At 39.2% G+C, this 26,538-nt stretch overlaps 3 protein-coding genes and 1 long non-coding RNA gene across 55 annotated transcripts in view; 3 read left to right on the plus strand and 1 right to left on the minus strand.

The window, feature by feature from the left end:
• cacnb4a (calcium channel, voltage-dependent, beta 4a subunit) overlaps positions 1-10,454 on the plus strand; it is a 37,005-nt gene extending 26,551 nt beyond the window's left edge. For 2 of the 3 annotated variants that reach the window (XM_051405154.1, XM_051405156.1), the window contains 11 exons: positions 640-762; positions 1,472-1,599; positions 2,119-2,198; positions 2,428-2,447; positions 4,446-4,526; positions 6,570-6,628; positions 6,720-6,829; positions 6,963-7,114; positions 7,477-7,572; positions 7,732-7,908; positions 8,292-10,454. In XM_051405154.1, the coding sequence (XP_051261114.1) occupies positions 640-762; positions 1,472-1,599; positions 2,119-2,198; positions 2,428-2,447; positions 4,446-4,526; positions 6,570-6,628; positions 6,720-6,829; positions 6,963-7,114; positions 7,477-7,572; positions 7,732-7,908; positions 8,292-8,552 (1,287 nt within the window). In that variant the 3' untranslated portion in view covers positions 8,553-10,454. The remainder of the gene's footprint in view (positions 1-639; positions 763-1,471; positions 1,600-2,118; positions 2,199-2,427; positions 2,448-4,445; positions 4,527-6,569; positions 6,629-6,719; positions 6,830-6,962; positions 7,115-7,476; positions 7,573-7,731; positions 7,909-8,291) is intronic. The other variant, XM_051405155.1, reaches the window with a different exon arrangement.
• Positions 10,455-11,021: 567 nt separating this feature from the next.
• Positions 11,022-19,132, plus strand: arl5a (ADP-ribosylation factor-like 5A). Its single transcript, XM_051405157.1, has 6 exons — positions 11,022-11,417; positions 15,422-15,482; positions 15,634-15,781; positions 17,274-17,357; positions 18,150-18,301; positions 18,481-19,132. Exons 1-6 carry the CDS (start codon positions 11,372-11,374, stop codon positions 18,527-18,529), a joined length of 540 nt encoding a protein of 179 aa, XP_051261117.1. The 5' UTR covers positions 11,022-11,371; the 3' UTR covers positions 18,530-19,132.
• Positions 19,133-21,856: 2,724 nt separating this feature from the next.
• LOC127366234 (uncharacterized) lies at positions 21,857-23,937 on the minus strand. The gene is made up of 3 exons (XR_007885303.1): positions 23,248-23,937; positions 22,412-22,541; positions 21,857-21,944 (listed from the first exon to the last, which is right to left on the minus strand). It is a non-coding gene; the product is annotated as an uncharacterized LOC127366234 (long non-coding RNA).
• neb (nebulin) overlaps positions 23,098-26,538 on the plus strand; it is a 62,700-nt gene continuing 59,259 nt past the window's right edge. For 49 of the 50 annotated variants that reach the window (XM_051405101.1, XM_051405104.1, XM_051405098.1 and 46 more), the window contains exons 1-3: positions 23,098-23,199; positions 23,950-24,050; positions 24,387-24,479. In XM_051405101.1, coding sequence (XP_051261061.1) covers positions 24,408-24,479 — 72 coding nt within the window. In that variant the 5' untranslated portion in view covers positions 23,098-23,199; positions 23,950-24,050; positions 24,387-24,407. The remainder of the gene's footprint in view (positions 23,200-23,949; positions 24,051-24,386; positions 24,480-26,538) is intronic. The other variant, XM_051405099.1, reaches the window with a different exon arrangement.

Raw genomic sequence — 26,538 nt, forward strand, 5'->3', positions numbered from 1 at the left:
GTTTGTTGAAAAATACAATGAGTTCAGCAGCTGGGGGAAAATAATTTCTCTTAAACAGAACTTTTGGTTTTGGTCTTTCCCCCCAGAATCAAGATTTCAACATAGCTGACAGGAGCTCACACAGAACTAACACAAACCTCACATCACATGCAGTAACCACCGCAAGATAAAAATAATCAATTGATCCATCACATGGATGAAGATTCAAAAGAATGAAAAGTAAAGATTAAGAAAAATATGTAAGATAGATGTGTTTGAAGGAGCCATCTTTATAGATTATCAAGGCTTTCTGGCCTTGGAGTGAGATCTTCTGCTCCGGTGTGCTGTTGATGTAGTGTGATCACTGCTGCTGACTCGCAGCCACCTTTAGGTCTGAAATAGCATCTCGTCATCAGCACCCATCCCTTTATTGCAGGCTTGTAATGCTGAGGCTAAACGAGCACATCAGCTGAGGGGAAACTCTCCAGCCATGTCTCTGTATATTCACTGTTGCTTCTGTTTATGTATTAAACAGTTTCTTCATTTATTTTCCACAAACAGCATCATGATATAAAATTTTGTATTCTGTGATATCCCTATTAAACATTCATGTTGCCACTTTATTGCCATGATCACTCTTTCTTCATGGCTATCTTACAGACTAAAGCAGTGGCATTTGCTGTGAGGACCAATGTCAGCTACTGTGGTGCTCTGGATGAGGACGTTCCTGTGGCAGGCACCGCCATCTCCTTTGACGCTAAGGACTTCCTCCACATCAAGGAGGTACAGTTCAGGCACTATACAGTAATGCTAAACCTGTGGCACTGTATGGATTAGTAGCTGATCTGAAGCTTTTGATCATATCACATTGTTTTCATCGGCTGTTGGAGTTTGCCCAGTTGTCATGGAATTGTAAATGTTCAAATTTCCATTTTGTCTCGTCCATGTTGGCTTAAAACAGAGTTCATTCTTGACCTTGTAAACACCAACTGAGAAAATATTCTCACCACAAGGTTTATTTAGTAACATCCTTCTTTGTTTCTTTTGGACAGCTGGCATGCTGTAACACAGATTGTGACAGCAGAGTAAATGGCACTCCGCTCTCAGTTGGTGTTGTTTTTTTCCTCCACCTTGTTCATTATTTCAAATATATTAATAAACCTTGTAGTTCAGTATCTATTTTGGTGTCTACAATACTAACCCACTAATTGGAACCCAACTTCTCTCCATAATTAGTAAGCAAAACTTTTTTTAACTAATAAACTATCGTTATTAAGTTTAGTTGTCAGACATCCTGTGCAGAACATTCTCAAAGTGCTGGAATGGGGAGCTATGGGAGTCTGCTTGTGGTTAATTCTGATAAGTGGAAAGTAAAAAATACTTTTAATAAGAGATTAAGAATAATCTCAGGCTTCTCAATCTTCACTCATAACCATAATCATGTGACACCCTGAGGTTTCCTGTCTGTCTTTTTTTTTATCTCACTCTACAGAAGTTCAACAATGACTGGTGGATTGGCCGTCTGGTAAAAGAAGGCTGTGACATCGGCTTCATCCCGAGTCCTCTGAAGTTGGAAAACATCCGACTCCATCAGGAACAGAAGAGAGGACGCTTCCACGGGTGAGTGTAGGAGGTGGACAGGTTCCAAACTGGGATGTGAGAGTACAGGAGGTGGAGGAATCAGCAGCAGCAGCAGCAGAAATTGTAGCGAAGACACACAGATCAAAAGGGATAAAGAGAGTTGGAGGGTTTGGGGCCACTTCAGGGATGAGTAAAGCCTGGCAGTTGAGCTGGCAGATAGAGAGGAAGTGAGGTGGATGAAAGCCAAGCTATGTTGTGTGGTCCAACCTCTCAGAGGTGTGCCTGGATCGTAGCCACAACAAAATTTTCCATCAGATGCGGTGATGTGTTTCAGCCACCAAGGCGATTAGATGTTGAGTGCCATCCTCAGTTACAATGGTGAGAGAAAAAAAGTAATTTTCCCTCTTCCTGGTTTTCTGACAGTTTCATAAAGGGATGTGTAGCCTGAAGACAGTCTGTGGTCATCTGTTTCCCAGGGGTCAGTAGTGTTTGATGATCACATCTTTGCTGGTTTTCACATTAACACTTTTCTCTTTCTATTTGCTGTTATCATTGTAGCAGTAAGTCTAGTGGGAATTCCTCCTCCAGTCTGGGAGAAATGGTGTCGGGCACATTCAAGCCGAACCCCAACTCTGCAGGTTGGTCCCACAGATACAAGTCTGTTTAGCCCTGAGAGGAAACACAGTCGTCTCATTCACAGAGGGAATTGTTTGTCTTGGTATCTGCTCTGTAGTTGTGTCTGTATAACAGTGAGAGTATTTATTCAGCTCCTGTGACACTGTGGTGCTTTATAAGGACTAACATAATTATAGTTATAGTCCCACTCCAGTATGCACTTATTCACCTGATCTTTCTTTTCTTTTTCAGGAAAGCAGAAACAGAAAGTGGTGAGTATGACCATTTACATAATAATACTAATAATACTAATAAAAATAATAACAATAACAATAATTATAATAACCATATAGCGATATACTTTCTGAGGAAAAAAACAAGGTTCAGGTTAACTTTATTTGTACTTTAAAATTAAAAGTGCTCCAGGCTCTAAAAATCAGGACTTACAAAAAGAGATCAATAAAAAACACAAAAAAATAAAAAATAAATACTAATAAATAAACAAATAGAAACCCATGTTACTACAACTCGTTGATCTGAATGGTAGCTGCTGGAACAAAGCTATTTTTATACTGTTTAGTTCTACATCTTGGGACTATAAACCTCTGTCAGGAAGGAAGTAGATGAAATTCACTGTGCAAAGCGTAGGAGTCATCATTTAAAATCGAGCTGTTATCTGCTGTAACTGTCTGGTGTACAGGGATTCTGGGTTAAGCTGTGAGTCAGCCATCAGACTACTAGACCATTTAACAATTTGATTGAGGGAGTTTTTGTTCTTTAGAGAAAGGTTTTCAAACCAATGAAAGCACGTTAAAACAAGGTCATCCTGGTTTTGTCAATGTGGAAATATATGACAATTTCCTCAAACAAAATGCGCTTGTGCCCGTTTTTGCACACATCTTCACATTTCTTTTCATAGATAAGTTGTGAGTCAATAATTGTCCCTAGATATTTGTAAGATTGGACACATTCCACTGTCTGACTCTTGATGGATGTGACTCCGTGTGTGGGCATGTTTTCTATTTCTATCATGTCTTTAGTTTTAGATATGTTTAATTTAAGATAGGAGTCCTCACACCATTTGACAAAGTCATTGATGACCGGGCCATGGCTGTGCTCATTGTCCTGGAGTCGACTAACAGAGTTATTTACACTTTAAAATGGTTCTGTTTTTTCCTTTGACACATGTTTGTGTAGAGGAGTTTAGGAGTATTACAATTTAAAATAAGTAAAGAACTCTCCACAGCTTTATCTCTTGAAATAATTACTCACATTGTTAATGGTAAACAGTCACTTTAAAAAAAAATGTGGCATCCTTCTACCGTATATGTCACATGTGGAGTGCAGGCTTGAATAATGTGAATGAATGTGGCTGTTGAGGTTTAAATGTGCAGTTACCTGAATTACCCAAATTAATTAAATGCCCCTTTGTTGCTTGATTGTTCTCTTAGTCAGTCAACCTTTTACTACTACTACTAATTTATACATTTAGACCACAGATTGTGCCTTTTATTAACATGCCATCCTTGTGGCAGTTTCACAAAATTAAAACTGAGTTCTCAACAAACTAAAATAGACTGCTTTCTAGAAAACCACTCCCAGTAATTTTAACAACCATCTGTGTTAGAATACATCTTTGTATCTTTTGAGAGCCACCTCCTGCTTAACTGACTTTGAGTGAAATAATACATTTTCTCAAATGTATAAGAACATAGCCTGACACCACTAAAAAGTGTTATTAATTTGTTAACAGTGAATTTCATCTTGCACATATTCTTTAAGTTTCATTTATTTATCATTCTACAACACAACAGGGTTGTACAGTGAAATGCAAGTTGTACTCCCTTTATGCTGTACAAGAAAAACTATTTAATAAAGTGGAGTCTGGAGGATGAGTTGAGTCTAACAGCCTGAGAAAAGAAGCTGCCCTGTAGCCTGTCGGTAAGGCATTACTGGACATAATTCATTTCATGTGAGTCCTCTGTAGACATAGATTAACAACTATTCACTATGATTTTAGTGCAGCCAAAGTCAGTGGGTTATTTTGAATGAACTGGTTGTGTTGTTTAAGTCTGATTCTACTCTGCAGACTGTTCTTTCTAAAAAGTGATAAATCCTTGACACAGTAACACCACGCTCCATGATGACATGTCTATAGTTTAAAACCATGAAAACATTTCAGTATCTCTCCATTTACATTGATATTTCACAGTTTCCTTAGAGAGATGCTTGCTAATATTAAATCTTGACTGTATGTGTGTGCCCTCCAGGCTGAGCACGTCCCTCCGTATGACGTGGTTCCCTCCATGAGGCCGGTTGTCCTGGTGGGACCATCCCTGAAAGGTTACGAGGTAGGAAGCAGTGTGGCTCCTCCAGCATTCTGACTCAACCTGTTTTTAAAGCCACAACTAAAGCCTCTTAATCCTCACATCCTTCAGCCAACTATATCATACAACTAATAATATAAATATTCAATAGTCTAGGTAGGGCATTTACATATACTTCATAAATCCTTAATTCAGCACTGATTAAGGTGAAATAACTTGCATGCTCCTTCTTTGACATTATTTTCTAGGAGTGACAATGCATCCATTATGTTCCAACGCTTTATGTTGCATCATGTCTTAGGTTCTTGCATTTCCACCCATATTAATTCTTTCTAAAGTTAAGATTCCCCGAGATACAGCATTACAGCTGAAACTGCTCATTGATTATCAGTTACCACTGGAACCACAGGGCAAACAATAAAGGAGGCCAAGGAGGTGGTGGGAGGTGGGAGTCAGTTGTCATGGAATCACAGTCTTCGCCTCCCATTCTGGTGTTGCCGTGGTAACAACCTTCTGAGTAAACTGCATCAGTCTGAAAAAGTGGTGCATGGTTTGAAATTAGAAACAGAGAATAATGTACTGCACAAAGGTTGTGGAATACGAGGAGTGACTGAACCGGTCATTTAATGTGTCCGTAAGAAATAGAGATTTTAGCAATTAATCACATCAGACACCTTTATGGTTTTTTGTTGAAGCGATATCAGAAAGCAACTTAGTTCTAAAAATAATAATAATAACACTTATGAAGTACGAGACTTTGCGTTAGCAGTGCTATTCTTTCTGCCAGTGGCACAGAGTGAGGATGTAGTTATTTTTATTTATTACAGGGTGTTTAATACGAGAGTGCATTGTGACGAGCTTGTGTGAAGGGTGTTACAGTTGCAGCGGTTAAAAAAGTATTCAGATCCTTTGCTCAAGTAAAAGGAGCTATTCCACTAATGCTCCCTTACAAGTTAAAGCTTTCAAAATGTTAATGGAAGTAAGTATTATCAGCAGAATGTACTTACGACATAATCCAATATGAATGTAAGCAGCAGTTTAATGTTGCAGCTGGTTGAGCTGTACAATAGCAACTTGTTTAGTAGTTTAACAAAAGATACAATATACAAGGATACACGGTAATTGAATTGTAATTTTACATCGCAGGGTTGTGTAATGGAATTCATGTTTTAGTTGCCTTTATGATACCAGTAAAAACAAAAGATATATGTTTGATTGAAATTGATTGAGGAGTCATACAAACACAACGTAACGTAATATGTAACAATGCATCTAATTTTATAAGCTGATCATTTGTTTGTATGCAAAATATACATTTTCAAAGTAATGGTAGCTGTAGGATGAATATAGTAGAAATAAATAGAAGCATAAAATACAAAAAGTCAAGTCAAAATTTAACTTTGATTCATTACTTTAGTAAATGTACTTAGCAACTCTCCACAACTCTACAGATGGAAACCGAATCATCTTTTTGATCTACAAAGTCATTGCACGTGTTAATAGAAGAACACTTCATCCGACAACTGCTCCATGTTTCAGCTCAAAGGACATGCAGCCCCCGTCAAGCCTCTGTCACTGTCAAGCTCATTTGATCAAATCAGAGTGACAGCTGTCATCAGCAAAAGCCATATTGGAGGCTGCGCTTTGTGATCGGCCCGATTCATCGCCTGTGTATTGGCCTTTGCAACACTTCTAATTGTAGCTCTTAATCACTTTATTTAATGTGGCCCATGTTCCTTCTGCGGAGAGCCTGGGCGAAAGAAACTGTGCTCGCTGTAGACAAATCACTCGGTCAAGTGTGAAATTCACAGAATGTGCTCAGCGGCAGCAGCCCGAGTGGACGTCATCTGAATGAATATTCAACTTCCACTTGTTTGCTGCTCTATAGCATATTCAGTAAATGTGTAGGGATGTTGACGTTGTAGGCCTCCTTTGTTTGCTTGTAACATGCCTGTGTTCTCTCCCTGGCTTCTTTGCCTAATCTTTCTTGAATGACCTGATATTCTCTTTCTTCCTCTTCCTTTTCCATCTCCTGTCTCTCGCCCTCTCCCTGATTCATCATTGCAGGTGACAGATATGATGCAGAAGGCGCTGTTTGACTTTCTGAAGCACAGGTTTGATGGGAGGTGAGCAGTCAAAGCGAAGTGCGTCAGTCGTGCAGTGCATCGCCCTGCTGCCTGTTGCTCCCTGTGACGCGTGTGTCTTGTGCTGTTTCAGGATATCCATCACAAGGGTAACAGCTGACATATCATTGGCCAAGAGGTCAGTACTAAACAACCCCAGTAAGAGGGCCATCATTGAGAGATCCAACACCCGCTCCAGCCTGGGTAAAGCTACAGGAACTGTTTCACTCAATGATGTGCATGTCTTGTATGTGTTGAAACTGTGAATGTTTTGCTGTTACCTTTATATTCCTCCCTGTTCATAGCTTCTCTACTATATGTTGTTGTCTTCTTGTAGCGGAGGTCCAGAGTGAGATAGAGAGGATCTTTGAGCTGGCCAGGTCTCTACAGCTGGTAGTATTGGATGCAGACACTATTAACCATCCAGCACAGCTCATCAAGACCTCATTAGCACCCATTATCGTCCATGTTAAAGTGTCCTCACCTAAGGTAAGATTGAAGGTGTAGATAGTAGAGAGCCATTCAATAAAACTGTTGATTCTCACAATGGCTGCCTAGTATCCTAGTAGAATACTGTATATAGTTTAAGAATTAGCATTATTTAGTGAGAGTGATAAAAAATAACTTGCTGCACTTGGCAACCAATAGCAGAATAATATGTCGAAAAGAATCTCAGAAACAGTTTTAGTTTGTGAAGTGAAATATGAGGAGACCCATCTAGGCAGTGAGGAGAAGGCTTATAGGCAGAAGGCAAGACTTTTAAACTTGGCAACCCTAACCTTCAGTAGGCGTTTATTCCATAACTGGAAATATTTCCTTGTATTTTTCTACCCTATATGTGCTTCCCACAGGTCCTCCAGCGGCTCATTAAATCAAGAGGGAAATCTCAAAGCAAACACCTGAATGTGCAGCTTGTTGCAGCAGAAAAACTAGCACAGTGTCCTTCTGTGAGTCAACTTACACCAACCAACTTTCAACACCCTTTTAAATCCAGACAAGCAACATCCACTTAGCTAGGTTTTATTCTGCAACCACCAGTGGTGAAGCTTTAAAAAAGAAATCCATATACAGAAGCTACACTTTCCTCTCTTCCTTTCCCATCTCAGGAGATGTTTGATATTATTCTGGACGAGAACCAGCTGGAAGATGCGTGTGAACACCTGGCAGAGTACCTGGAGGCATATTGGCGTGCTACACATACTTCACTGAGCACGCCACTCAATCCTTTGTTGGGACGCAACCTGGGCTCCACTGCGCTCTCCCCGTATCCGGCTGCCATTCAGGTGAACTTGTCAAAGAGGAGAAATAAAATAAAAAGCTGTCTTGTATTCTCTGTCTTTGGGAGTTCATTTAAAGTCTGAACTTAACAATAATTCATCCATGTTTTAACATGTTGCTTGTCTGTAAAATTCAGTCACAGTCAAGCTGCTGAACTTTGACCTTCACTTGTAGTTTCCTCATTGACAGTAATCAGGAAACTTTGATGCCTACATGGCCTATTTTGGGCAGAAATCCTTAAAGAAAGCTTCAACATTCAGTAACTTGACATAGAACATCTTCTTAGGCCCTTAAATATGTTTATATCAATAGGTATTTACAATAAATTCACTAGATCTAACTTTTTAACCTTTGCAGTACTTTACAATCTATCTCCTCTCTCAAACAGGCCCAAAGAAACCGCAACAGCAACCACACAACAGACCATTCACCTGTTGAGCGCCGCAGCCTGATGCCCGCTGACGAGAACTACCACAACGAACGGGCGAGAAAAAATCGCAACCGTCTGTCCTCGGGTTCACAGCACAGCCGTGACCACTCGCCTCTGGTGGAGGAGGACTACCAGGACCCCTACCAGGATTCTTACAAGCCTCATCGTAACCGAGGATCCCCAGGGGGTTACAGCCAGGACTCTAGGCACCGGCTTTGAGCTGTGGCCTGCCTGTAAACAAAATATAGGCCTTTCTTCTCTAAACAACCACCAAAAGAGACAAATAAGTTGAGGCGGCTTTGCTGTAACATGATGAAACTACTACACTCATTTGGACTGTAACAACTTCGTATTGATGTGTAGTAACTCATTTTACCTTTGGCCTCGACTCCTGCCAAATGAGCATTTGAACCTAAAAAAAATTATAATAAGAATCCTGCTCCTGCTTTGATGTGAACAAGGGAAGGGACTGTATATGAAAGTAGCACAAGAGCAGAAAAGTTGTGTTTTAAAGGGACGGCTAATGCTGGACCTGATCTGAATATGCCCCAGATGTGGCTTGTGAGTGAAGTACACTAGCAGGTGATAGTGTGTGACGTAGGCTCTTCTGGACCCTCCCCGCCATCTCAGCTGTTACTGTAGCATGCAGGTAGGACTGTCATTACAGGTCACTACCTGCCACAAGCCAGTGTGAGACAGCAAGAGCACCCAGCGGTGATGATCAGCACAGAACCCGATTGCACGTGTCCAGGAGCTGGTAGAAGCAGAGTATAATGCATCTTTAATGCTCCTCAGTTTTTGTTTGCCACTGTCCTCGATGTCGGTGTACTAAACCCTGTGGAAGCCTGTTTTCGAATCCAGAGTTTTACACGTTTGTTTTTAAAGTAACATGGATGGTGTTGTGGTGTTCTCTTCAGGATTCATACAGTAGCTCCCTGTATTCCCCCTCTTTGTTATATCTCAATGCCATTTTTTGTCATTAACCATATCAAGAGAGGAAATATAAAAACCACGCAGATACTAAAACATTTTAAAGCTTCAGATCTCAGGAATGAGAGGTCATTTAGACCTAGAAGTGTGCTGACAGATGTAGCGTTCATGTTCTTACCCATCTGATGGGGATTTGATTCTGAGCATTATGTTAAATCGTTAAGAGATTGTATGATGTAGTTGTTACAAAAAAAGTTATTAATATAAGGAAGGAACACTTCCGGGACAGGAGTCATTATGCTCATGTCAGCATGTTTTTCATTTGTCATGCCTTTGTCAACTGCTGTTGTCTGTCGTGTCTGGCAGGACATCAATTGGAAATGATATAATTGGATTTTAGTGAGTGACCTACATTGAGGGCTTCCATGTGTAAATACAGTCAAAATAATTCAAGAAAGGAAACCTCAATTTATTTAAAGTTTCACTTTCAGTACATTCAGTTACATTCCATTCATTTCTTCTTTTAAAACCTTGCATACGCCTTCCAACATCTGATAAAAAAAGATAGATGTTCTCCATCTTATTTTATTATTAAAGGTTCCATAAAATAAAATAACATTTTGACATATTTTCATTGAGTAGCAATTTAGGTCCTTTTCTTCACATTTTCAGCTATAGCTTTTTTACTGTATTACATTTGCGTTTCATTAAAGACTCCTTGTAAGTGAGGAACTATCTGAAAGCACTTGGGCAGAACTGTGCTGTATTTGTCACAATGTCTTTCACATGCTACGTTCATGGAAATGTAGAGACGTTCCCTGCATTTGTTTTTTAATCAGATGAATTCACGTGTATGCTGCCAGAAATGCAAGATTCATATCTTTAATGACATATCATTGTATCTTGTTATTTAATATTTGTTGAAAATCTCAAGTTTAGTTTTTTTTTTATTTTAATCATAGGCCAGAGATCTCATTGTGCTTCAGTGATTCTGGGAAAGGAAGATTGACAAGGAGACTTCTGTTCTTATCTGCCATATACAGTAGCTTTTATTGGTGTTGTTTCAAAACTCTGGAGCAACAATTTAACAGATTTGAATACTGCCTGTGAGAGAATGATGCATTGATTAGAAATTTGTGTGCACTGTAATTCTACAATTGTAATGAATTAAACTGCCCTTATGCTGTTGTATGGATAGTACTGTCTTCTGTTCAAAAATATACAGACACCTGTTCCTGACCTCATTTCTTCATATGTCTTGATATTTTTTAAAAAAAACTATTATATATTTTCTCGATAATTCAAGCAATAATTTGGTTTATAACATTTCAGAAAATAATGAAAAATCACATTTTCTCTGAGCCTAAGGTGATATATTTTCTGATCAACAGAACAAAATTCATAAAATGTTCCCATTTCTTCCAGTTTTGCTGGGGGGAAAAAATTGGTGCTGATATATTTTCTGTAGGTTAATTGACCCTTCAATTCAGTTATAATCGTTCAATATAATTTGTGATAAGATGATGATAAGGTGATTATACTTTTATGTACAAATAATCTAATATTCCGTATCTAGTTTACGTGAAAATGATAAATTTTTATTATTCCTATTATTGCTGTAATATCTATATCTATATGAATATATCTGGTATTCTTCCAAACTTATCGTCGGATTAATTAACGCCCTCTTTGTCTGTATTTAGTATATATATTATTTATTCGCTGTAAATGCTTTTCAGTCAATATATTTTGTACCAACAGGGCCGAGCTAGTACGCATGCGCAAGATTGACAGCTAACTAGCGCAGCGCACTTCACAACAGCCAGCTGACACCGCCAGCTAACCACAGTGGTTTACGTTTGGTTTTGTTTCCGGCAATACATTAACCGTCACGACGCTACAATTAAATCCTATGGGAGCGACATAGTTGAGATTATTTCATAGAAGTATCATGGCGGTTGTACTTAAAAGCTTTGACAGCTCTTCGTCTGTGTAGTTTGCTAGCTAGCTAGCTAGTTAAAGTTGATAGCACTGAATAGCATCAACGCTAGCTAGCTAAGGTACAGCGGATTCTCACAAGCTGGCACCAGAAAACCTAATCGTCAACCATGGGAATACTATTTACAAAGCTATGGAGGCTTTTTAATCACCAAGGTAAGAGTGGCTCCGAGACATTTATCATGAAACTGTCGAATACATGGAAGCTAAGTGGGCTCGGTGGTCAGAGAAGGCCCGCTTTGAAAGACAGGTCTGCCCCGTTTATACTAGCCCGGGCAACAGCTTTCTACACATGTCCCTTCATAACTAAGTCTTATTTTGTTTCCACAGTGTTAATAATAACGTTATCTGTATATACGTGTCACCACTACGCTTACGCCGCGTAGACAGTGTTATTATTATTGTATTAACTGGGGAAGTAACGTTATGTCGTCTCGTACCAACTCTGCATTCACTTAGTGTTAGATTATTTATGCTCTCTGGGGTTGGAGCGAAGGGTAGGTGAAACCAAGTCGATCTTGAATCAGTAAACAGGTAGGCCATTGCGAAATCTCTGTAACATGAGTCCCGGCGTATGTTTGAGCCCGGTTGACCGGTATTGTGACTGAAGATGGCTACACAAGCAGAGTACACTGAAGTCAGCCACATCAGCAGAATACTCGGGCCAGTAAGGATCAATGAATCACTTGAATCACATTGACTTTGTACTGCCATTGTAATCACATCACCTTATCAGTGTTATGTCAGGAATACAGGTAGGCCGACATCCCTACGTATAACTACAATATTCAGTTTTAATTGGTTATGACTCAAAGTAGATTGCATGGATACACAGCTGTCACCTGTGAACCAAATTGGAGTAAACTAGTGACTTCTGGGAAGTAGCAGGTTTGTTAGCTGTTAACATACCCAACATTAGAGCTGAAACAAATAATTGATTTGTCAATCGACAGGAGATAAACCCTGACTTGCTGTTTATCTCTGTCTGATTCATTTTTTAAAGTGACTGTCTTTAGGTATTGAGCTGTTGGTTGGGCAAAACAGACAATGCCGCATTAGGGTAATTGGGAAAATTGGGGAAATAGTGATGGGCATATTTCAGTCTGTAAGGCTTTTATTGTAACCCCTGGATCTAGCCCCAGCTACACTTGTCTCCCCTGTTGATTGATTCAACCCAGTGCAACAACAGAAGTTCATTCACAGGGAGAAGGACATGTGATTACAAACGTGGTTATCCATATTCCCAGCAGCTTAATGTTACTTGTGTAACTTTAAGGCAATGGTAGAAAACTCTGATTCAACATTATGGTCACACAGACTTGCTAATTGCTTTCACATGATCTTACGCTTGTTCTAAAGCATTTAAATGCATATCCATATATTCTAAAATAGTTATTCTGTTCAGGGTGATATGTGACCTTGGAGACTATCCCAGCCGATCCCACACATTGGGCAATGGGTGGGATTCACCCTGTAGATATAGATGGACACCTTCACGCTTACAGTATGGGCAGTTTAGAGTTTCTTTTGATTACATTTTATTTAAACCAGGTGATTTAATGGTTGATAGTTTAAGTTAATCAGCATAAATTTTGATAATTGATTATCATTGTAAAGCATTTTTTCAACCATAAATACCCACGATTTGCTATGTTGATCCCCTCAAATGTGAGAAGTTACAGTTTTTTCCGATATTAAATTTAAAAACAAGCATTTAGAAACATCACCTTGAACTCTAGAAAGTTGTGATGGCCATTTTACCCTATTTTCAGACATTTTTTTAATCCAAACAATTAATACAGAAAATAATAAACAGAATAATCTCAATCAAAACAATATTAGTGGGTGCCGGTTAGCTCAGTGGGTAGAACTTGCAACCCATTTACCTAGGCTGAGTCCTTGCTGCAGCAGTCCAGGGTTCGAATCCAACCTGTGGCCCTTTGCTGCGTGTCATCCCCCCTCTCTCTACTCCCCTTTCCTGTCTATCTTCAGCTGTATCTATCAAATAAAGGCAATAAAAGGCCAAAAAAAAAAAAAAAAAAACAGTATTAGTTGCTACTTTGGACTGTGAAAGGAAACCAATGCAGCCACTGTGCTCCTTTTAAACATTTTAACAGTTTCTTTAGAAAGTGTGCAAGCAGCTGGCACCTGCATGACCTTTTTATTCTAGACAAGACTTATTTGCCCCAGTCTCTTCCAATTGCTGACTTGTGACCTCCAAGGACTAAAGACAGCTTACGAAGCTGTGTGTTATGTCTATGGATGCAGTCTGTTATGTTTGCTAAAGCTATGTTTTTGCTGAAATAACATTAGTCCTTGTCTCTTCAGTTGTTTAGTTTCGTTTAGGTTCAACATGGTAGAGTTGCACAGATAAGGCCCACACTTACACACTTGTGTAATTTTTTGCAGCTGCTTCCACTTCCTTATCTTTTTTGAGGTTTTAGTTTTTCAGCTGTAACCGGACTGTGTATAGTAATGTACGTAGATCAGGTTTTACCAGGCAGAACATTAGATTTGGCAGGGTTGTATACTGGGTTTGGCTCCATAATTTCACTGGATGTAAGGTGTATTTCACACAGGAGAGGTGTGGTGCTTTTGTAAAATTGTTTGGTAGTTAGTAGAGTTAGTGAAGAAATATATTTGTCAGCCAGCACTGTTTTTATTTCCAATCCACAGAAGAAACATTATGGGGCACATCTTATGAATCATTTCATTGTATGCAGTTTATCTGACTCGACTGGTTAAAGGCTGGACTGAATTGCTGCCAATTTCTTCATTCTTGCATTTTTTAATTCTGTGTGAGAAAAATCCTCCCAGCAGTATGTAAAGCTGAAGAACCAGTCAGTCTCAGTCAACAGGCTGATGCTGTCACTTGTTATGGTATCCCATCATTCAGGCTCAAGGTGATGTCTGAGGTTGTGTGTTTGGTGAAAACCTCCATCAAACGTGCTTCATTGTTATGAGGTGGATGGTCAAAGCCATTATCAGATGGGACTGTCTTCGCAATAGCTTTGTGTGTTCCAAGCTTCCCAACACACTTTGGGCCTTCCTTCTAGCTGGCTGACTTGGTTGGCAGAAGCAGTTTCAGAGAATTTTACCTCCAGGCTGTACAAGGAAGGCGTAGAATAATGGACAGACTGACAGCACCTTTTACAGTTCAAAGTGAAATAGTTTCCATTGGTGTACTTAGAAAACAAGCTTACTACCCTGCCTTTTAAAACAACAACTATACAGTTGCATTTTGATTGGATTGATTTTAGACAATACCCTAAAGTCAGTTTTAGAGTTATTGCTGTGTTAGCTCTTATCAGCTGGAGGCCAAATGCATCCCAAGTATGCATGCCCTTATGTGTTGATTGTGAGATCCTGGGCTTTTCCATTGACCTGAAGATCATTCTGATAAGCCATACTGTATAGGATCAGAACAATGCAGGTAGAATGTGGGCTTGATCTCTTCCTGTCATGCTCTAGTTCTCTCGATTACCCATTTGGTCATAACTAATGACACCATCTTCTTGTCACAGGATCAGAAAAATGGCAACCTAATTAAGTTCTAGATGTAGAAAGAGCCTTTAGTGCTGTTGATGCTTGAAGCTGGGTTTTATGTCAAGAAAGATTTATCACAAGCAGCATGCCTTCACCTTTATCCTGTCCTTGTGCTTGCGTACTATAGGACATCTTACTATTCTCTTGTCACTTTGCTGAACAGCAAGACAGCAATTCATCCTAGTTGTCACAGGTTGTTAGTCTTGCTCATAGGTAAAACCTCTTTGTATGTGAGGAACAGAGAGGGAGAAATATATGGATGCCATCTCCACAGCAGCAGCTGGATTCAGCCTGATTGTACAAGCTTCCTTAAGACCGCCCACTAACTCATCTGTAGCTGTGAAAGTACACTGTTCACAGCACCACAATGTCTCAGTTATGCTAGATGCGTGAAGCTACACAATTTGGTACTGAAGGATAATGCCGAACACAAAAAGGGGCTGTTGTTTGACTAGCTCAATGCAGTTCCACATGAAAAGACATCTTTTAAACAGATTGCTTGGCTGAGTTTACATAAGACTTATACATCAGTCAGTCTGAGCAGCACTTAGCCCACATATTGATGTCACTGTTAGCTCTGTGAATTCATTGTAAGTGTCTTTATTGCCTTTCAGAGCACAAGGTTATTATTGTGGGCCTGGACAATGCTGGCAAGACCACAATTCTTTACCAGTTGTAAGTATCCAAATATAGCACTTTTACTAAGCTTCTTTTTATGTTGTCACAGTTGTATCCATCCGTTTAATATATAATACATGAAAAGGGTTATGAATGTTCTTTTTGTCACCCACAATCTTAAAGTTTTTTTCCATTTTGTATTTTACAGTTCAATGAATGAGGTGGTACACACCTCTCCTACGATTGGGAGCAACGTGGAGGAGATTGTGGTCAACAATACCCATTTTCTGATGTGGGACATTGGAGGCCAGGAGTCCCTTAGGTCATCGTGGAATACATACTACACAAACACAGAGGTAATGGCAGGTTATTTTGGCTCACTGTTTATCACAAATAACAGTCATGCTTCCTTTAGCATCCAACTGAAATAGGTAGAACGTTTTGAATTAAAGCCAGACTGATAAATTGGACAATATATGTATTTTAACATCTTCCTGTTAAATGATAACAGAAAAAGCGGTCATAATTCTGAAGGTCTCTGAACAACCAGCAAGGAGACTGAAGATTTAGTGTTTTATTTATACACAGTAAAATATCATAGTTTTACAAGTAACTTATAATAATAATAACTTCCAACTTCACAAAAACAAATACGGACGGACATATCGATACAATTGATGATGTATAGATAGATAGATATACTTTATTGATCCCAAGCTGGGAAATTGCAATATAACGTTAAGAGTAACTTACAAATTAACTCGCTACTAACTCGCTCCTCTTCCATCGTTTGATGCCTCTCCTGTCCTTGCCTGAACCCGCCATGAACCGCCGAGCCGGATGTAAGTCAGCTGGCCTCCGCTGGCCTGCCCCGCTCCAGTTCTGTTGCTCATTCCGTCCCCGCTGGGTCCCTTGCTCCTACGCTTGTAGTGTTTAACAATCCCCTGATACTTTCGTCCTGGTGACAAGGCGCAGCTCCTGAGTGGAGTTTGATCTGTTTTTGTTTTTCTTTAACTATCCCACTAATGAAAAGTGCATCAACTAAGACTCTTCTCAGCAACTAACGGTTAAGTCAACTATTAGGGGGCAGCCCTTTTACAGATATATCATAATTCTTGTTTTTATGTTGGCCAAAAAGTAATGAGAAATTACAGTACAGAAATGCCAACATAGGTTTGATTTGGTAGTTTTAAAACAGTGCCACTATGTGGCGGGTGTTGTCCGAGGTAGAGCAGGTCGCCCACGGAAGGTTGTTGGTTCAATCTCCAGCTCCTCCCACCACATGTTAAAGTATCCTTGAGCAAGATACTGAACCCCAAATTGCTCCCAGGTGAATGAGTGAGTTTCTTTTCGATGTTCGTGTGAATGTGTGTTTAAGGGCGCATGTGGCTGTAGTGTAAAAGCACTCGGAAGATTAGAAAGGTCCTATACAGGTACAGTCCATTTACCATTGAGTTGATTTATAAAATGTTTAACTTTAATTTAACTTTCCTGTGGAATAAAGTGAATGCATCATCTGTTTGGCTTTTGTAATTGGAGTTTATAGAGATTGCCAGTCAAACTATTCAAGTGAATATCGGCCGATAACTGTTGGTGGTGGACCAATCAAAGCAACCTTAAAAAAGGGATCTGCATCAAGATTTTTGTGTTTATTATCAGACTTTTTAAATTCTTTTTCACTTCCATCACAAATAAATTGCCACTATAGGTCTGTTACACAATTATTTCTAAATACTTGAATGTCTGCTGAAAATGACTGAACTTCCCATTATAATGTATTCCAGTCTGACTGAGATGCAGTATTTTTTTATTAACAGCCCATTATTTCTCTCCATCTTTTCTGAGTAGTTTGTCATTGTGGTGGTCGACAGCACAGACAGAGAAAGGATCTCCGTGACCAAAGATGAACTCTACAGAATGCTAGCACATGAAGTGAGTATCATGAAAAAAGGTCATTTTTTAGCATATATTTGGTTTATTTGCCAGACACCAGTCAATCATGTTGGAGGTCCTGGAGGGTAGACAAATATCATGTAATGTCAATACCTAATGGAAAATGACTTTAACTGAACTATATTAAACTGAAGTTAAAACCATTACTACAAAAAAGGCCACATTCGATTATATATCAGTTAGCATTTAGCACAGCAAACAAGAAGTTTGAAGAAGAACAAGAAGTCTCTCAAAAATGATAAATAAATATTATAAAATATAGTATGCAAAGCACTGCCAGTTTGCATTAAAACAAACAGAAAACCCCAGCAGATGCAAATAATGCTAAAATCCTGTGCAACTTTATATGACCCACCATTGCAGCAGTTAAAATCAGAGCCCGTCATATTATAGAACAATGATTAAAACCATTAAAAAGTACATCTGAGATTGTTATCTGATACAGATTTTTTAATGTGTTCAAACATGGGAGTAAAACTCAACTCTCAACTTTATTTATATAGCACTTATAATTTGTTTTTAAACAGGTCTTTAGTCTGAATTATGATTAGTTAACACTAACGCATTAGTTAATGCAGAGTGCAGATTTTTCATCTATAACTAGAATTATGTATGTGAATATACCTTGTGTTTTTGTGTCAAAGCAATCAAAGTAATTTTCCATGTAATGTTAATGGGATTTTGTGTACCACGTTTACATAATGTGTGCCAATGGAAGAGTCTATATTTCTTTACAGTCTCCTCTCTTGATGTCTCTTATCTGCCCTCCAGGATTTAAGAAAAGCAGGGCTGTTGATCTTTGCCAACAAGCAAGATGTGAAAGGTTGCATGTCTGTGGCTGAGATCTCCCAGAGCCTCCAGCTTACCTCTGTCAAAGACCACCAGTGGCACATCCAGGCCTGCTGCGCCCTCACTGGGGAGGGGTGAGAACTGCATTTATTTTTTATTCTTACTCACACCATTGTGCTTTTATGTAAGAAAAGTGTTATACAGTATACATACAGAGCTTTTTATCTTAATGCCTGTCTATCTGCATTTCTATCCCTCTCTCTTCCACATCCCCAATCCTGTACAACCCTCCCAAATGTCTTTTCTCCTCCAGGTTGTGCCAGGGTCTTGAGTGGATGATGTCACGGCTGCGTGTGAGATGATGACCTTTGACTTTGATCAAGAGTGCACCCTTGCTCTTTGTTTTTTCTGCCTCCAAACACAAGCTTGAAATGAGGATGGGCATGAGGTCGGTTGATGGATGGCCCTCTCCTCTTTCCTGTGATGCTGACGTGGGCAGACCGCTGCCAGGACCTTATATTATCTTCTGTGATAATTTATTTTACAAAAGACGTCTGAACTCAGAACAAACAAACGTGACCTTTTCAGAAGGACATTGGACAACAAAAGAGACTGAAATTATTTAAACTGAAATTTCTGCACGGTTTTCCTTTCAGCAAAACACAGAGGTCAGCAAAGTGTCTGAGTTGGAATGGTACATAGACTTATTCTTCAGCTGTGTGTGAGTCTAGCCCACAGTGGCCTTGCAGTATTGCCGGACTGGCTGTGGCGGTTTTTATTGCCCCCCTGTGTGTACAGTCCAGTATTTTCTTTTAACGTGGTGCCTGCAGCAGAATGTTGAAGCGATGATGGTTGATGGGGACTGAAACATGCAGAAATGAGGGTAAAATCACAATATGCCCTCTTCCTTTTCAGTCTCTATGAATAATCAGTGAAATAAAGTGTTTTTATCTGTTTCAGGTGAATTGAATTGTCATGAATGAGTATTTCTTTCAGGTGATTTACAATATTGCTCTTTTCTTCTGCACAATTTACCTTTCTCTAGGGATACTGTTGAGCTATACTAAGTTTTGTGTTTGTAACTTCAGTTATTCTTTTTTTAGTCCTTTAGGGGGCAGAGTGTGTCACATGAGCTCATAGTTCATGCCACAAGAATAGAGAAGAGAGAACCAGAGTGTAAGACAGCAGAGGGATTCAGAGAGAAAAGAAGAGACCAGGTCCAAAATGTGAGCATTGAGTGGTTAGGAGAAGAAGAAAACAGCCGAATAGTAAGGACTGCATTTTCAAAGAATCCAGTTCAAATTAATTTGAACTACTACAAACCAAAGCCGTTCAACTTATTTATTGTGACTCAGCTGCCTCACTTAGTTAAACTGTTGTCGTAGGAATGTTGGTGTGAGGAAGTTGCTTTTTACAAAGTCAGCAAACAGCCATACCATTATGTTTAAATGTGTCATTTGAAGCCACAAAAATACTATGACACATTTTCTCACATGGCCTGGTATTATTATCCTTTCATTATAATTTCTTCCGGGTTTTTTTTGTATGTAACAACTGGCCCATTAATGGCTTTAAACCTACTCCTACATAATTCAATCTGTGTAATGTAAAGTTTTAGCTCATGGTTTTGATTTTTTTTTTTGATTTTACTCTATGCTTCACTCTTAAATTCAACAATGGAACTTACTGACAAATGTGGAGATTTTAATGGAGAAATTAATATTATAGTAAAATCTTACTGCGTGAAGTAGAGCTGCAAAGATTAGTTGATTAGCTGATTAATTGCCAACTATTGATTCAATTAATCTTTTTACATCCTTTTTAAGAAAACATTTCAATGTTCTCACCTGACAGTAAACTGAATATCTTTGGGTCACCTTGAGCTTTGGGGAACAACTTATTGATTAATTGAGAAAAGGATAGATTAATTGATGATGACAATATTCGTTAGTTGCCGATCATGCAACTCCACCTGCTAATGAGTAAAATACCACAAATTACATCTGAAAGCGCCAGAACATTTCCAGTAAGAGGATCTTGTGTTAAAAGTAGTTTGTCATTTTTGGTTATTCTTTCCTTTTTCTATTTGAAACTGATTCTGCATTCATTGATATACATGTTTGAACCGATGTCTGTTATGTCATTGTTCCTGAAGCTCACACAATAGTGAACTGCTTCATATTTAACTGCTGTGATTTGCACACATCTGTGAACAGCTATCAGTCAAATTTATTTGTGTTTCAGTTTAGGCAAACATGTCAGGTGTTGTGCCAGGTAAGTCGAACCCAAATAGTACCACATCAACAAAATGCTAATAACTGACATACAGTAAGTTTTATGTTTATAATAATTCATTAAAATACTGTACGTGTTGCATCCATTTACCACCAATCTACAGTGCAGGACAGAAGACCTGTGTGGCCTCAGTTTATTTTGAGTAATGTGTCAGTGATGGTGTCAGACACTATAATCACCCAGAGGATGTGACCGCAGACTTGAGATCTTTGATCGACATACTGTTTCCACAGGTCTAATGAATCTAACCAACAATGAAGGTTTGTGTAATGATAGACTATTTAGCATTTCTGTCCAAATCCCAAAGTGATGATAAGGGTTATTTTATTACTCAATCAGTCCAGCTCTTACTTACCAGCATTAATGAAGCGAAGAAATCACTTGCTTGTTATAGAGCTAGAAAGGTCAGTGCAGATGTTTGTGTTGATCTGGAATTCTGCCTGATTGTAACATCAACCGATCCTGTTCTTGGAAGTCATTCTGTGACTGTGTAATTGGTGTCATTTTAGGCCTCTTACCTCACTTGAATTCATTGTTTCTTTCCTAGGTGTCGGTGGACAGTTGGCAGTGTTTATGTTGTGGTTGTCTATCCTGCAGCTGTTGTGTTCTGGTCTCACTGGTCATCACTCATTTTTTCCAGTGACTAAGCATCATGAAGCCCCCTCCCCGGGTGTCCTTGGCACCCAGAGAGGGGGCTTCATGATGCTTTTGACTGCTAGAATCATTAAAGCCTATGATACCTTGTCTGAACTTGAAATGTAATCCACCAAATGTCTCCATAGCCTAAAAAATCCTTTCCTGCTATCATAAACTCAACAAAATGTTTTTTTTAATGTATCAACCGTCATTTATCAATTCAATCAGTGGTATCTAGTTATGTAAATAGTTCTAAAATTATATTCCTAGGCTTGAGATATTCTTCAATACAATAGAGGTAATTACATTGCATTTGTGGCTTTTTTTTAAAGTGCAACATCTCTTTCCAGAAACATTCTCTCTTACTCAGGCAAATCTACCTAACAAACCACCAAAGGGACCTAATGAAAGGGAATATTTAGAAAGCAGTTCCAGTGAAAACAGTTGACAGTGAGGTCTGGAAAATCCACAGTAACCAGGGCATTGTCTGTGGAAGAACATGTTGCAGTCACAAACAAATCATCATACTCTCCCATTATATTTGGCTGAAATCTCCAAGACAGATAACTCAAAACTGAAACCTTAATTTCAGGCACTGAATGCTTTTCCTGTCTTGATATATGGTGGAAACACGAGTACAATTTGGTTGACTCACCTTTTAAAACACAACTACTTCTTCAGTTTTGTAGATTAGATGAGATCTAAGCTGCAATGATGTTGCGAATGAGGACCAAGCAGCCATTCAGACTCACAGAATGGAGGGCCATTACCACTCTCCAGAGGGGGAGAGAGAGAGAGACATTCAGCTGCTGCTGTCCGTCTTGGTCCCTCGGTAGCACCCTGCTCCTGGCACAAAGAGTGAGAGCAAAGATATTACATACCAGAGAGATAGAGGCACATCACTTGAAGAGATGAAATGTACATATGGTGTATTTACATTTACATATCTACATGTTCAGAGTATAAGCCATTTGCCTCTTGATTTTGTTCATAGATAGATTGCTGTTAAATTAAACCATAGCTGCCACTGGACCTCAACTGTATGGTGCTATCTAGAAATAGTTCTTGATGTATTTTTAAATCCTTAAATACTTCTTATGAACTTGGATCATGTAATGCTTAGATGCTGTCTGCTCTACCACTTTGAAAATGTATAAAATGCACTTTTTTTGACCCGGGTATCAGCCAATGATGATGTGAGAGGTTGAGTGGAGTTTCTCTAGTCTTTTTATAACATGAAGTATAAACTGCATTGAGAGCTGTCATATTGTTTTATGGGTTTGTTAACGTACAAGGTTGAATTGTATACGTACAGCACAGCAGTATTCTGTCCTCAGTGGTGTAAAATGTATCATGTCAGATGTCCTCAATCTTCATTCCAAAGCAAATGTCAAGACTTGCCCAGGGTGACTCATTATTCTTTTACAGGCTTTGTCCTTAATCCTGTGGGCATCAGTGATTTTATTTAGACTTATTTTTTTTCAGATACAGGTACATTTGAAATACTACTAGCTATTCATTTGTGGCTTATGTTTATCAGGGAATGTACTTGTTTCTTATTTCTTATTTTCTGTCTCACAGGTCCTTTGTTTGATATTGACCTGATTTTTGACAGGACCTAGCCAGCTCAGGGTCAGCTAACAGATGACCTCAACATATCTGGCACTCAGCCCTCCCATGCCTTCAGCTACCCTTCTCCTCATATCCTTACCCATGGTCAGACCTGTTTCCAAACATTTATAAATTTAAACAGCTGCATTTGTCAACATCACAACCAACACACACCTATTCACACAGATTGATACTGTTGTAGTTGGGGTTTACTCTTGTTTTCTTGAGACCCCCGCCACCTCCCGTGCCCCACTGCCTTCCTCATAACTGTACCGCTGATGCATTAGCCTCAACAGGTGCTCTTTTCTGAAAGGATCACTTAGGTATATTTAGATTTTGAAACCTGAGAGTACTGGCCTGTGATTGGCTGTGCCGGCCACATGATAACCTGGGTAGAAACCGCAGCTGTGTGCTGTCTACCAGCGTTTCTCTGGAGGGAAGCTGGGAAGGCTTTGGCGGCTTGGGAGACCATTAAACTTTAATATAACTGGTAAGCAAAGAAAGGGAGAAAAAGCACAAATATCCACATTTACTCCACCCTGCATGGCTTTCCATCTGCTCGGACTTCCATCATTTCCATCATTTCCATCCTGTGCTGCCATCTGGATCCAGGAGGACAGCTGATTGAGGAATAAGGAGTGTGAAGGCTCTGCTGCACATTGAAGGAGTAACCAAACAATCCAGAACTGCAAGACTCGAGCAAGCTCAGACCAGGCCTGCCTTTGGATGTATCTGAAAGTTCGGCAGCAGTCTGGCCATCTTGTCTTCTTTCCAAAAGCTCAGCACCTGTCTGGCTATTTTGTCCTTCTTCCTTAGCTGTTCTACCTATTTCTCATGTTTTACAGGGAAAATTATATTTTGATTCAAAGAGAAGTCAAATCAAGTGCTAAAAAAAGGTAGTTAGTATGCCATCCTATATTTAACCTGCAGCCTCAGAAGGCATTGCATCTCCGTTTGCTAAACAGAGTCAACCAATCAGGCTGTGGCATTAGCTTACATGTCAAATAGCTGAAGCACTGTTGGGCAGCTGTCGCCAACCTTCAGCAAGGAGGCACCGTTCTTTGAGCTGTGTTGTGGCAAGTGAGGGAGGAGGGGTGGCTGTCACACATTCAAAGGCAGAGAGGCCTGTTATAATCCAGTGTCTCACCTTCCTAATCTGCCATTCTCCCCGTGTAATTACTGATTTACATTTGTTGCACAGTTTTTGAGGTGTTTCACACATTTTTATTACTTTGTTTAGGCTTGGGGCAAATCACAAAGTTGGACTATCAGTTTGAGACCCTAGTGGATGGCAAGTGAGGCTTCCTTACTGTCAGGAAATACTGCGGAAATCTTTTGCTGGTATGGCATGCTCATTGGTTGAAAATTGTTATGTTGGTCATATATTTGTCTAGAATGTCTTTGCTGTTTATTATTCCACATTTTGAAAAGGGTAATTGGGTTCAACAGGGGACGGCTGGCAGCATCCTAAAATGGTGCAGTTGTCCTTTGGTCTCTTGTCTAAGCCCCAGTATATGCTCTTTGAAATTGTGATTTTGTGCTACTGATAAAACATTTAAGTTAACTCTGCTACACCTTTATGTTATGTGCTTCCCCATAAAATATGATCTTCAGCTTATGAGGCCAATCCTTGTTCATTCAGAGTTTGAATAATGAATGCCCCTTCTTTTTGTGTAGAGCTTCTAAAACCGTCCCATAATGACGGAAATTGTGGAGGAATATGAGGAATTTGAGGAGGAGGAGGAGGAGGAGGAGGAGATAATAGAAGAGGTAAGTGCACATCTTTTTACTGGGCTATGTACATAAATCTTAAAATGCAAGACTGTTTTTCCTTTACTTTAATTACTATACTTAATTAGTTTTTGTTGTTTTTAGCCTAAATATTATTAAAACCTGAGATATGATTTCATTTGATTGAGTAGATTGAGATTATCTACAGGGATCTGCAGGTCCAGTGGCAGGCCCTATGAATAGTTAAGTTAGTGACCCCCTCCAGTCAGCAGTTCATGGAACCAGTCATCCATGTCTGCTTTGGGATCCTGTTTCAGACGGACACCTTCTGATGGGTTTTAAGTCCTGGATTACTCTTTAACAACCAACTATAAATCAAAACTATTTCAAACTGTAGATAGAATATTTTACTGGGACATTTTCTGTTGTCCTATGAAGGTGCGGATGCCTTTACCAGAGGCCTTGCCTTATGGCAGACAGCCACACAACTTTATAAATTGAGTCTAATGACGTAAACATTACATTGTCAGATGCACAAGATAAAGTCATTTATTTCCACAGATTCCTGCAGATGACTTTACAGTATTCTTTTAATTGTATTTTTGTAGCATGTCGTCAGTTATCTCAAACATATCTAATATCAATGAACATGTTTTGCAGTGCTGTAATGGTACCCAGATTATAATAGCATCCTTCCTGTATAGCATAGATGAAGATTGGATTACATACAGTTTGGGGGGTGCTGGTTTCTGACCTTATCATTTTGTCTTTTGTTTCAAATGACCTGTTGAAGTTCCTAATTTGATGTTCATCAGCAGGCTCCAGTCACATTTGTGTCCAGATTATGTGATTAAACCAAGATGATAGCCAATGCTTGTGCTGGTGCTATTTGGGATCCTAATAAACAAACAAACAAACACATTTCAGGATGTTTCCATGCTGCATTTAGAGTTCATTATGTGTATGAATTGTTGTGTTGGCGAAGGTCTCTGTGTCAGTGTCCAATGGAAGAGTGAAAACAGAAGGCTAACAGGTTAATCCGATATTTCCTGGTGAAATAGGATTAAAGTTAGCCTTGTATTTGTTCATACTCAATATTGCTGATATCTTATAGGGGAGTCTGAATGATTGTTACGTAAACATACCAAGCAATTAGTTATAATTTAGCTCCCATATAACATATCAGTTGTTTCAAATAGATTTGCAATCTTTACTGCAAAGATGTAAATCATCTGGGAGGCGGAACAGATGGATACCCACATACTCAATACACTCTGATTTCACGAGCACTTTCATCTACACTGGAGAAAATTTGCATTGTTTTAAGTAAATGGTAAGATGGCTTCTTATTTAATCTACAGAATGGGGAGAAACATAGTGCTGTTATAATTGAAAATACACAATACAGCTATGTAGAAGTTTTATCTGTATTTCATAAATCCTGAGCATATTTTTTTCATATTAACTAAAAACATGACATAGGTCCTTAGGTCATTAAGGGGGTGGAGTGTAGAGTTCTCTGTCTGGCATTCAGACAAATTTAGAAGTGGACATCTACGGCACATTGGCAGAGAGATGGAGTGGAGAGAGAAGTAAAGGGAGAGAACGCGAGAGAGAAGGAAGGGGAGGGGGCAAATGAGACGAGCCCCCGTGCTGTAAATCACTCTGATAGCCTGGAGCGTGTTAACGTCACTGTGCTAGAAATTTGCTTAGGACAGGTGAACACATGGAAAAAATGCATGGTGGTAGAGCAGGTTGTTTTGCATTGCTTTGTAGGGATGTGTCATACAGCGGTTGAGTGTTTCATCTACACCTATGGTTCTCTCCTGTCTGATCGATTCAGATATCGAAGCCTCTTACAAATGTTGATAAAAATGATTGAGATGTTCTTTCTCTCAGCTCTGGTTCTTTCTAGATTTCTAGTAGATTTGAAGGATGATTGGTTAGCCTCCGAAGCTGTCCTGTCTGAAAGTAGTCAACCTTACGTGACTTTAAATGTTTCACTGTAATAGTTCCTAAGTATAGGGGAGTGTAATTCAGCCAAGATGTAAGTTAGACATGCTATTCATGGAACAGTATGCTATGTGTGGGAATACTG

This window comes from Dicentrarchus labrax, unplaced genomic scaffold, assembly GCF_905237075.1.
Source record: "Dicentrarchus labrax unplaced genomic scaffold, dlabrax2021, whole genome shotgun sequence".
NCBI classification, from domain to species: domain Eukaryota; kingdom Metazoa; phylum Chordata; class Actinopteri; family Moronidae; genus Dicentrarchus; species Dicentrarchus labrax.